Raw genomic sequence first — 11,839 nt, 5'->3', positions numbered from 1 at the left:
AGTGAAACTGACTTTCCACAGTATTGGAGCTCAGGGGAGGGAAATGTCATTTTGTGTGTGTAAACCCCGCTATATTCAATCTATGCCAGTGAGCCTGACAGTGCTATCACGGGAGGGGAACGAGAAGGCCGGGTTAACCTGAACAGCCCAAAATCCCTGCAATCCTTTAAAAAACAAATCCATAATTTAATTACCAGGATGATCAGGGGTCTGGAAACAAAGCCCTATGAAGAGAGACTGAAAGAACTGGAGAAGAGAAGATTGAGGGGAGACATGACAGCACTCTTTAAATACTTAAAAGGTTGTCACACAGAGGAGGGCCAGGATCTCTTCTCGATCCTCCCAGAGTGCAGGACAAGGAATAACGGGCTCAAGTTAAAGGAAGCCAGATTCCAGCTGGACATCAGGAAAAACTTCCTGACTGTTAGAGCAGTGCGACAATGGAACCAGTGACCTAGGGAGGTGGTGGGCTCTCCCACACTGGAGGCCTTCAAGAGGAAGCTGGACAACCATCTGTCAGGGATGCTTTAGGGTGGATTCCTGCATTGAGCAGGGGTTGGACTCGATGGCCTTGTAGGCACTTTCCCACTCTGCTATTCTATGATTCTATGAAACCCAGCTGGGCAGGTGGTTGTTCTGGAAGTAATCGTTGTTGCTTTAATCGCTCCGCAGTTCGCACTTGTGAGAAAAATAGCTTAGCCCTGGCTCCGAAGCCAAAGGTGAGATTTGAACCTCTGCAGCCATTTCAATGCGTCGGTCTGCAAAGGGCCCGAAAGAGAGAGCGAGAGAAACCAGAGGTTTGAGGGGGCCTGGGGAGAGGTGAGGGTGAAATGAAGCACTGTCCAGGACACACCATAACCCAGTGCTCTTTGCACTGCTCCCGGCCGTTCTCGGTGGCGCCTGGGATCAATGCTTGCTCTGTGGAGCAAAAGCATGTGGCAGGAAGGGGGTGGAGATGTGTGGGAAGGCTGGGGTGGGTGTGTGGGGAAGTCTCTCTCTCTCTCTCTCTCTCCCGGAGAGACTCCCAGTTTCCTGAGGGGATGGAAGGAGAGTGCATTGAACAACTCTTTGCCCACTTTTTTGACTGCACACAGTGCAGCAAAGCAGCTCACAACGAGAGAGACGGCAAGGGTGCTGACACATATGTCCGATGACTGCACAGAGGGGGCGCACTGGTCCTCCCGCCTCCTGAGCCTACACCCCTCCTGCTCCCGTGCTTAAGGATTCTCCAGAGCTTCCAGGTATTCGTGGATCTGCCCGGAGACCTTCCAAATCTGCCAAATTCCATCAGGACCAGAAGGCGGATTCTTGCACCCTCCCGAGCTCTGGACGTCCAGAGACAAAACTTGTCACGGGGGTGGGGGGGTCTGGATGAGCGGCTCTCCGTCCCCTCCCTGGTCTGGCTTTTTTTTGGGGGGACCTCAAGTATGCTTTCCGTGGTGCTCCTGGTGGTGCCACTACTTCTAGGGCCTGGCGGCACGGCCCTGGCGCTCTCCACTTGCCAAACCCTGGACCTGGAGGTGGCCCGGGCCCGGCGCGTGCAGGCCGTGCGAGGGCAAATCCTCAGTAAGCTGCAGCTGCTGACGCCCCCCGAGGTGGTGGCAGGGGTGCCCGAACAGCCGCCCCCCGAGGTGATGCTCCTGTACAACAGCACGCGGGAGCTGGCGCGGGAACGGGCGTCTTGCGGAGGACAGAGCACCAGCAGCAGCGAGGAAGAGGAGTACTACGCCAAGGAAGTCCGGCGCGTGGACATGTTGCCCTCCGGGCACGCTGACAGTAAGGGGCGTGGAAAGGGGTATCGGGGAGACGGCTAGGCAAATGGGGGCTTAGCAAGGGCCAAGCCGTCAGGATCCACAGACTGTGAAGGAAGGGGTGAACTACAGGGGGGTTGCTAAGCACTTAAAAGATTTGGGGCTCAGGTCCTCAGGACACAAATCTGCATATGCTACTTTATATCTGCATATGCAAAAGTTTAGAAATAAGGATGAGGATTTGTTTTAATTTCACAGGGGGCAGAGCCAAATAAAATTCACATCCAAATCAACGGAATTAATGAATTCTTCAGTTAATCTTGCCCCAGGTCATTTCAAAACTGGAAAGAAAAGCTTTTCCCACCCTTCTCTCGTGCCTGGGGTGTGTGCTGTGTGGGGGTGTTGCAATAAGTGGGGAAGAGAGTTAACCCTTCTCTCCCCAGCTGCAAGGCCCCCTTGAAAATTGCCCACCCACCACAGCATGGCAATTAAGCCAAGAGGGGGGGAAAAGTCTATTGGAATCAATAAAGAATCGGGTCTGCGGAAAAGATTCGAAGCCATTTGAAGTAGATTTGGAGTTGAAGGCTGAGGGGCCCAGGCCAGCAATGCCCCCCGGTGAATAGAATCATAGAATAGTAGAGTTGGAAGGGGCCTATAAGGCCATCGAGTCCAACCCCCCACTCAGTGCAGGAATCCACCCTAAAGCATCCCTGACATTTTACTTCCTGACTGTTAGAGCAGTACGACAATGGAATCAGTTGCCTGGTGAGGTTGTGGGCGCTCCCACACTAGAGGCCATCTGTCAGGGATGCTTTAAGTGGATTCCTGCATTGAGCAGGGGGTTGGACTCGATGGCCTTGTAGGCCCCTTCCAACTCTGCTATTCTATGATTCTATGTGTATTACGGGAAAAGCAGCTAAATAGCACTGCAGTCAGGCAAACCCTGGTAAGAATCAATATTTTTAATAAAGCAAGGGGCAAAACAGCGATACCATGCTTTATGAAATATAAAAATATAGACATCAAAGCCAGGTGAATAAAATGGTTGCATGTTTCTCATTGGTGGACGTTTCATTAAAACTAAATACCTAAAGGAGCAATGGCCGTTTCCTAACCTTTTCCACTTTTCCTCCTCCTCCGTAGACTCCATCGCCAGCACCCAAGCCAGCCCCTTCTTCCGCCTCCTGCGCTTCGATGTCTCGGGTGCTGAAGCCAACCTCAGCAGCCTCATCCAGGCCGAACTGCGGGTCTACAGGGTGCCAAACCCCCGGGCGCGGGCCACGGAGCAGCGGGTCGAGCTGTATCAGGTCAGAGCCACGGAGGGCCCTTTGCCACACACGGACTGCAAGTCTCGATTTGCTGCACATTGCTCTGTCTTGCTCTCCTTGGGGGGGGAAGCGGTGTAACTCGGAATGCTTCCAGACAGGTTTTTTTTTATCTTCCCCTCTCCTTGCCTCTCTCGTGGAATTTTACGGGGGTCCAGAAGTCGCCGTCTTCCGTTTGTAGCCTTCGCATGTTCTCCCATCGCTTCTTGCGTCTTTTCCCCTACGGTAGGAAGTCCATTACGAGCCTCGTGTGGCACAGACTGTTAAAGCAGCAGTTTCTGCAGCTGAAACTCCCCTCGGCCTGAGTTCAATCCCAGCGGAAGCTGGTTCTCAGGCAGCCGGCTCGGGTCGACTCAGCCTTCCATCCTCCCGAGGTTGGTAAAATGAGAACCCAGTTAGCTGGGGGAAAGGTAATCACGGCCGGGGAAGGCAACGGCAAACCACCCCGCTATAAGGCCTGCCAAGAAAACGTCAGCGAAAGCTGGCGTCCCTCCAAGAGTCAGCAATGACTCAGTGCTTGCACGAGAGGTTCCTTTCCTTCCAGGAAGTCCATTAAGGGGTGTTGGGGAGAGAGAATTGCCGCACAGCAACTTCTGACTGCCGGCGTTAGGAGCCCTCGGTTTAGATCCACCCTAGGGCATGGTGGGAGTTGCAGGACTCTTTTCTGTCTCAACATGCATAGAATGGAGCCCTAACTGCGTTTCGTCTTGTTTTTAATTTCGGAAGCTCCTTTGAGAGAGTGCACGAGGCATATATTTAAAATCAAGTCAAATAAAAATAAACGCCTCCCCAGGTGATTCGAGCACGGGATCCCTCTGCACCGAGCCAGCGTTACGTGGGGAGCAGGACCTTGCGGCCAACGGATCGGGCTGAATGGGTATCATTTGATGTCACTGATACTGTCAGTCAGTGGCTGGATAAAAGAGGTGAGAGCTCTTCTCCCCTCAAACCTATTTGCATTGAGTGAAAATTCCCTGCTAGGGAAGTTTTCAATCCAGGCATTACCAACAGCCTGGTATTTTACCAGCTTGCCAGATTTATCTGACACCTGGGCAGGTTGATGGTAAATCTTTTAGGGGGGATCTACACTATTGCTTTTAAAACGCTTTAAAGCACTTTGAAAACATTTTGAAACCTGTATATGCAGTGTGTCCTGGGCCTAAAGTTGTCAAAACTGTTATAAAGCGCTTTAAAAGCACTTTAAAGCAGTAGTGTAGATCCCCCCCTAGTTATTTCTGGTGCCTCCCCTTTCCTGCCCTAATTTTCATATGTTGGCCTGTTATAAAAGAGGAGGGGACGCCTGTGTCTAAGTACTCTCTCTCCCCACCTTCCAAATCAGGCTGACAGCTTGAGAAACCTAACTCTTTCTTTAACAGCCCTGCCACATCTTCCCCTACCTTCAACCCGTTCCAATATACTGTTCCTAAAGTGGCAACACTGTTTGCTTATTGCCTTTCGGACTGTGGAATCCAAATTCTCCTTTTTAATTCTCTTCCTCCTCCTCCTCCTTCTCCTCCTCCCTGCATCCTCTCCCCAGAGAGAAATTTGGGGCTCAAACTGGGCGTGCATTGCCCCTGCTGCACGTACGTCCCTGCCGGAAACACGATTAACCCCAACCACAGCGAGGAGCTGGACGCGCGGTTTGCAGGTACGTATGCAGGTGAGGACGATGGGAGGAAAAAAACCCCAGAAGAATCCCTCCCATCTAAGACTCAGAGAGATGCTTTCTATACACTCACAGGCCTAGATGACGATCTCATCAAGGAGGCATGGAAAGGCCGGGCACGGCCCCCAGACCTCAGTGGGAAATCCCCCCACTTGGTCCTCACCCTGCTGCCCCCACACCGGCTAGAGCCCTCCCCAAAGGGCCGGCGGCGCAGGGCAGCCAACGCCCCCAGCTGTGCCAGGTGAGCAAACGCGGTCGTTCAAAGGTGGATACGTGGTGCTGGGCCTTAAAATACCTAACACTCGGTGTGTGTGTGTTTGGGCAGGAGAGATGGGACAAATTCAGTCCAGCTGGGGTTTTCCAGAAATGGCCCCCCACCATTGAGCAGGGGGTTGGACTCGATGGCCTTATAGGCCCCTTCCAACTCTACTATTCTATGATTCTATGATTCTTCCCCCAGCCCTACCAGTTCCCCCCAACTGCCAATGTTTTGGTGATTCCCCGACTTTTGTGCATCCCCCCCCCCCCATTCTAAAAACTTGAAAACGCTTTTTTGGTGACTCAGTGATGTTTCGGAATACAACTCCCATCATTCCTGACTATTGGCCCTGCTGGGTGGAGCAGAAAAAGGAGTTGTAGCGTGAAACATCTGGTAGGCAACTCCCGGCCTATGTAGTCTGAGGATGTCTGTTCTCACAGTGGTGAAGCCAAATGCCTATAGGAAGCCCACAAGCATACCGATCCTGGAGGTAATGTAGAATCATAGAATAGTAGAGTTGGAAGGGGCCTATAAGGCCATCGAGTCCAACCCCCTGCTCAATGCAGCCATCATGACAAGTAGCTGCTGATAGCCTTGAGGCAACTCTATCCTTCCCTTCAGTTCTCCAGTCCCAGGGCAACAAGTAAGCGAGACCAACCACAACGATTGATCTTGGGCGTTTTGTGGCTTGCAGCCACTGCCACATCCTGTGGCGGTGAGTTCCATTGGTCAACGTGACGTGAATCTCCTGCCTATCCCTCTTCTCCATCCCCCACCCCACCTTGCTCCAGGAGTACCGATCAGGGCTGTTGCCTACGCACACTGTACATCGATTTCCGCAAGGATCTGAAATGGAAGTGGATCCACCAGCCCAAAGGCTACAAGGCTAACTTCTGTGCCGGAAACTGCCGCTACGTTTGGAGCACAGATACACAGTACAATATGGTAAGAGTTGGCCTTGCGCCATCCTTGCCTCCAAACCAAGAGCCTGGGGGGGGGGCATTACTTTTTATTAATTAATTAATTAAAGTGACACTTGCAACAAAATGTTGCAGTATAGCTCCTCTCCTAATAGGAGTGCTCTTGTTCAGTGTTCAGGATACCTCCATTCCATCCCCCCTGGCTTTCTTTTCCAGCAGATACTCAACATTTTGGGCATCCTCAGTCCTCCTTGGGCTTCTCCCCCCCCACTCCCGGTGTGTTTCAAGATAATTATTACTTTTTTACATCTGCAAACCTCAGGGTTTCGCCCCTGAAAGCTGCGGTCTTCTTCTCTTGTTCTATGTTGCTCCATCCTGCATTCAAGGCTGTTGGCACTTGCTATCTGAGTTTGCTGTTAGAAGGAAGCGATGTAGGACATGGCGCTCTCTAAGGCCATGTGTGAGGCCAAGGGCTTCATCCCACGTACCCATTTCCCTTGAATTATCCCCATAGTGTAAAGATGTTGCCACCCCGGGCGGCAGCACTCCTAAGATCCTTTGCATACCAGGAAAGGGTTTAAGGGGGAGAAATATAATAAAATCATTTAAAAAATCAACAGATGACCCAATCCGATTCAAATTTGGCATGCTTAAAGCCCTCCTTAATATCTATACCTGTGCCAATTTTGATGTCTTTATCTTTAAAACTTACGCAGATGTGAGCATTTGTTTAATTTGTCCTTTAAACATATCACATCCTCCTCCTGCTCCCCCAGTGGCCACTTGGAGAACTACAAAAGATTGGCTAATAAACAAGTAGCAAATAGGTCGGGTCTTTTGGCTTTATAGCACAATTAAAAGCATGGGAGTCCTTCACAAGTCAAAGCAGATTATAAGCTGGAAAACTTCGGAGTCCTTTGCACGCAATTCGCAGTGATTGCACAATATAACCCTGGTGTGATGAAGCTGGTGTGGGGAACCTCTTTCGGAGAAGCCCTTGGGGGCCGCATTCCACTGGCGGATGGGGTCAAAGGCGAAGGAGGAGAGGCGTATACAAATGCCAGCGTATTCTATCTTAAAGCTCTTGCTGCCAGGAACTAAAGCCTTAGGAGAGGCAATTAAACCTTTCAGGACAGGGGGTGGGATTTGTGGAGAAGCTAGGAAGCCACCATAGAATCATAGAATAGCAGAGTTGGAAGGGACGTAAAAGGCCATCCAGTCCAACCCCCTGCTCAATGCAGGAATTCGCCCTACAGCATCCCTGACAGATGCTTGTCCAGCTGCCTCTTGAAGGCCTCCAGTGTGGGAGAGCCCACAACCTCCCTAGGTCACTGATTCCATTGTCGTACTGCTCTAACAGTCAGGAAGTTTTTCCTGATGTCCAGCTGGAATCTGGCTTCCTTTAACTTGAGCCCGTTATTCCGTGTCCTGTACTCCGGGAGGATCGAGAAGAGATCCTGGACCTCCTCTGTGTGACAACCCTTTAAGTATTTGAAGAGTGCTGTCATGTCTCCCCTCAATCTTTTCTTCTCCAGGCTAAACATGCCCAGTTCTTTCAGTCTCTCTTCATAGGGCTTTGTTTCCAGACCCCTGATCATCCTGGTTGCCCTCCTCTGAACCCCCTCCAGCTTGTCCTCAAACCACAATTGATGTTTGGAGGAAAGGGGAAGGCGGCATTGTCCCTCTGGGGAACCCAGATTGGGATCCCAAGAGAGCCAAGTTTGGCCCACCAGGCCTGATGTCCCCACCCTTGTGTCAGAGAATGAATTACCGTATTTCTTCGAGTCTAAGACGCACTTTCCCCCCATATAAACATCTCTAAAAACGGGGTGCGTCTTAGAATTGCGGGTGCATTTATTATTTCTTAGAATCAAAGCTTGTTTTTCTGTTGGTGGTACTGAAATTAGTGTGTGTCTTACAATGGACAGCGTCTTACAATCGAAGAAATACGGGAATATTAGCCACGTACATGGTGGTTTATGGAGTAACAATAGCCAAAAAATGAAAGGGCGGGGGAAGACGGCTCCCCTGTCCCGCTGCAATGAGCTTACAATTTAGCTTTACATCTGTGGTGGTGGTGGTGAGATAAAAGGAGGAAGGCAACAGAGGAAAAGAGAGGGAAAGACACGGCTCAAAAAGTGGTACTTACACTTTGCCGAAGTTGGAGATGAGGACATGAGCCGAAAGCTCCATGGAAGATGTGAGATTTCGAGGAGGGACTTGAAGGCGGAGAGGCGGTTTCACACAGGGGTTCCAGGAGGCAGCTCCAAGTGTGTAGGGCAGCAAGAGAGATGTGGGAGCAGGAGACATCGGGGCAGCTCCAGAGGGGTAGAAGTGGAGGGAGAGGGCAGGCATCTTCTCTAACAGCCTCTCTGTCCAACCCTCCTCTTCTGCAGGTCCTCCCTTTGTACAACAAGCTGAACCCTGAGGCCTCGGCCGCCCCTTGCTGTGTCCCCCACGAACTGGACCCCTTGACCATCCTCTACTACGTTGGCCGCTCGCCCAAAGTGCAGCAGCTCAGCAACATGGTCGTGAAGTCCTGCCGTTGTCGCTGAGGAGGGGTGTTGGGGGGGGGAGGGAGGGAGCTGGAACACAACACACACACACACACACAAGAGAGTCACTAGGAAAGGATCTTACACCTGACCTTGCCCCGCCCACCACTGCTAGGCTCCTCCCTCTTTATTCTGGCCCAGCCTTCCAGGAAGAGGCTCCTCCTCCTGTTGCGGCTCCACCTACCAGGGAGAGGCTCCTCCCTCTGGTCCGGCTCAGTTCACAAACGAGCGCCTCGCCTTTGCTTTCGCAAAGCGATGGACGGAGTCTCTTCTTTGTTAACTGGCAGAGGGGAATCCCAGAGCCGGTTCCTTTCCCCACAAATTCAAGCATTTCATTTCCTTCTTTAAACAAACAAACAAACATTGGAGCCAAAGTCCACCTGGATGCCTTACTCCCTGGTTTCCCTGGTGTAAGGGCCCTGAGGTGGGCTATTCAGCTTGAAGAGAATGGCCTTGAACGTGCGCTGAGAACCATTCTCCCCGTGTATCACCTATTTCTAGTGTGCAGCCTTATCACACAAGCTCTGGGTGATTAGCTTAAGTCCCACACCAAGAACAGAAACCTGTCAAAGCTGGAATCGATTGAAGACAGTCTTAAGTTTTTTAGGAGGAAATCTGGCTACAGTTCTTGGGATAGAGCCTCCCCCCCTCCCCCCCCCCCACACCCCCGAAACCAAGTGCTTGGCAAAAGTTTGGCGCAGGGACCGGCGAGTGCAAACAGAAAGCAGAGTGACATGCAGAGAAGCAGGTTGCTGGACAAAGAACCCCTTGACAGGGAAAAGGAGAATTTAGGGCAGCAGGAGAAAACAAGGCTGTGTGTTTAAGTGTTATATGGGGGGGGGAGGAAGCAGGGGGGAGAGATAGGAAAGGAGGCAGACAGAGGGGGCTGTTGGGGGGGTGTGTCAGCTCAGCTACAGGTAAATATTTGAGAGAGGAGCTCTGTGGTTTCGGACTTGGAGCCGTGGGTAAACATGACACAGATGGAGACACGGAGTTCTCCTAGGATCTCCCAACCCCGGGCACTGGGGGTCCAGGAAGGTGGGAGGAGGGCCTGGGATGTGGGGCCACAAGGCCATGTCCTGGAAGAGAGAGAGAGAGAGAGAGAGAGGGTGCAGGTCACTGAGAACCTGATGCTCCCCTCAAACTCTTTTGCAGAACCCCCAATCTAAGAGGCTCCCCCAGAAGCAACGCCGGAGAAGGGATTTTCCCTTGCCCTAAAGTTTCCGAGCGTTTGCACGCAACTAATTTGGCCGAGGAAGCAATCATTTATTTTGTTGGGCTAAGCAAATTAAATCGTCTTGTGCAATGCCGTGGGCCTCGTCATTCCTGCCCGGAGGCCTCTTTAAAGCCGCAAGAGGGAGAGAGGATGCCGCTCAGCGCCCGGAAGGATTTTGCCTTTGAACGGCGGTCGTCGCGCTGCCCCGTGGCCGTTGAAAACGTTCTTCCCTTTCAAAAGGGGTTTGCTACATGACATGGGGTTGTGGGGGGCAGCAGCGGAGGGACAGGGGGGCTACCATTTGAGAAACGCAAGCCAAAAGCACACATATACACACCCTGGTGTACAGGACACGTTACATTGTTCAATTTAGGTCCATGTTTACAAAGCCTTAAGAGCCTCGTGTGGCGCAGAGCGGTAAAGCAGCAGTTTCTGCAGCCGAAACCCTCCCCACGGCCTGAGTTCGATCCCAGCGGAAGCTGGTTCTCAGGCAGCCGGCTCAGGTCGACTCAGCTTTCCATCCTCCCGAGGTCGGTAAAATGAGTACCCAGTTAGCTGGGGGAAAGGTAATCACGGCCGGGGAAGGCAACGGCAAACCACCCCGCTATAAGGCCTGCCAAGAAAACGTCAGCGAAAGCTGGCGTCCCTCCAAGAGTCAGCAATGACTCAGTGCTTGCATAGAGGTTCCTTTCCTTTCCTTACAAAGCCTTGAGATTTACAAGGCCCAAGAGGCACTGCAACTGGATGCAAATATCCTGAGCCCTACTTAGGAGGAGGAAACAACAATCCAAACATACTTTGGATCAGGGCCCCGAGGCTTCAGGAATCTGACGAAGCTGGGATTCTTCCCACAAAAACGAATGCCATAATAAATGTGGTTAGAATTTAAGGGTAGGGAGCCTCACGCCTCTTTCCCCCTCCGTCCCTCCAACTGCTGGTAGTTTGATGGTTTCCAGGCCTTTGTTTGTGCTATCTTTCCCCCCGTACCCCCTTTCCTAACATTTAGTTACTGGCATTAGGAGTTTAAAAGCCCCATCATCCCATCTAGGTCGAAACGCGCGGCTCCCGTCGCTTCGATGTCGCTTCGACGTCGCTTCCTGAAAACAGGAAGTAATTAGGCCCATTCAGTCTGGTAGGAGAAAGCAGCAACCGGACTTTTTCCGGGGGTGGGGGTGGGTGGGTTTGCAGCGCAACAAAGGCCAGAAAGGGCGGACGACACGCAAGAGGCAGGCGATGTCATGTGAGCAATCCGTGAGGGCCCAGTAACAAGTGTGCAGTAAAACGCTCGCCGGATGGAGCTTTTAATGCCCCGCCCACCACTACAATGCGGCCCCCGAGAGCTTCTTCGAAATGGAATCCAGCCCTTGGTCTGGAGGAGGTTCCCCACCCCTGCTTTAAGACTTGTCGCTGCGTTGCCAGACCAGCTGATTTGCCCCTCTCCGGAATTCCCTTTCCTTCTGAACTGTGAGAAAGGCTTTTAGTGGTCCCTGACAAAAAGGGGTCTGGAAGCAAATTGATAGATACATTTACTTGTTTTGTCCCCAGGCTTTGCGGCTATCAGGGTTAGGGCGAGCGTGCACGGAAGTGGGGGTGGGTGGGGGTGCACTTCTTTGGTGCACCTCCTTTTTTCAAAACACCCCTTTTCTCTGGAGTTTGACCTGAAGCCTGTCCACTTGATCCTCCATCTGTAAGCTGAGGGGATGCTCCGGTCCTAATTTCTTCTGGTAGTCTGAAGTAGAGTGGGATGGGAAAGAGAGAGAAACGGGAGCAATGTTTCTTTTCACACAGTGCCTTTTCCATTGGCTCGGTTTGGGGTTTCAAACCAAAGTCGCCTGCTAAATGAGAAAACCCCTGAATCGTTTAGCTGGCTCGTTCAGTGAGCAGCCTTACCCAACCTGGCACCCTCCAAGGCGAAGGGGCGTTCTCCTCTCAGGACAGGAGAAATGTATCACCCTTTTAGCCCTGTCTTCTCATGGAGGAGAGGATGAACCCATGCCACCCTCCACTGACCAAGAAGAGGACGGATGTCCAGATACTAACTGTGGATGGTCAAGAGTACTTACGGTTCTTGACCTTTAAACTGGGCTTGGACAGGGGTAGCCCTTCAAACAGAAGACGGTTCTCTGTAAAAGAGGACACCTGGCCAC

The 11,839-nt window shown here is 51.9% G+C and overlaps 1 protein-coding gene across 1 annotated transcript; it reads left to right on the top strand.

Moving 5' to 3' along the window:
- Nucleotides 1-1,427: 1,427 nt before the first annotated feature.
- Nucleotides 1,428-8,494, top strand: LOC134412383 (transforming growth factor beta-2 proprotein-like). Its single transcript, XM_063146288.1, has 7 exons — nt 1,428-1,776; nt 2,895-3,058; nt 3,870-4,002; nt 4,614-4,724; nt 4,818-4,983; nt 5,793-5,946; nt 8,318-8,494. Exons 1-7 carry the CDS (start codon nt 1,428-1,430, stop codon nt 8,474-8,476), a joined length of 1,236 nt encoding a protein of 411 aa, XP_063002358.1. The 3' UTR covers nt 8,477-8,494.
- Nucleotides 8,495-11,839: the final 3,345 nt, after the last annotated feature.

Source organism: Elgaria multicarinata, chromosome 21, assembly GCF_023053635.1.
Source record: "Elgaria multicarinata webbii isolate HBS135686 ecotype San Diego chromosome 21, rElgMul1.1.pri, whole genome shotgun sequence".
Taxonomy (NCBI): Eukaryota; Metazoa; Chordata; class Lepidosauria; order Squamata; family Anguidae; genus Elgaria; species Elgaria multicarinata.
This window is presented reverse-complemented; position numbering and strand designations above follow the sequence as displayed.

Excerpts from the sequence above, each read along its gene's own strand:
- LOC134412383 (XM_063146288.1), top strand. The coding sequence starts at position 1,428 with ATGCTTTCCGTGGTGCTCCTGGTGGTGCCACTACTTCTAGGGCCTGGC. Across the intron at positions 3,059-3,869 it reads AGCGGGTCGAGCTGTATCAG|GTGATTCGAGCACGGGATCC; the intron begins GTCAGAGCCACG and ends ACGCCTCCCCAG. Across the intron at positions 5,947-8,317 it reads CAGATACACAGTACAATATG|GTCCTCCCTTTGTACAACAA; the intron begins GTAAGAGTTGGC and ends CCTCTTCTGCAG.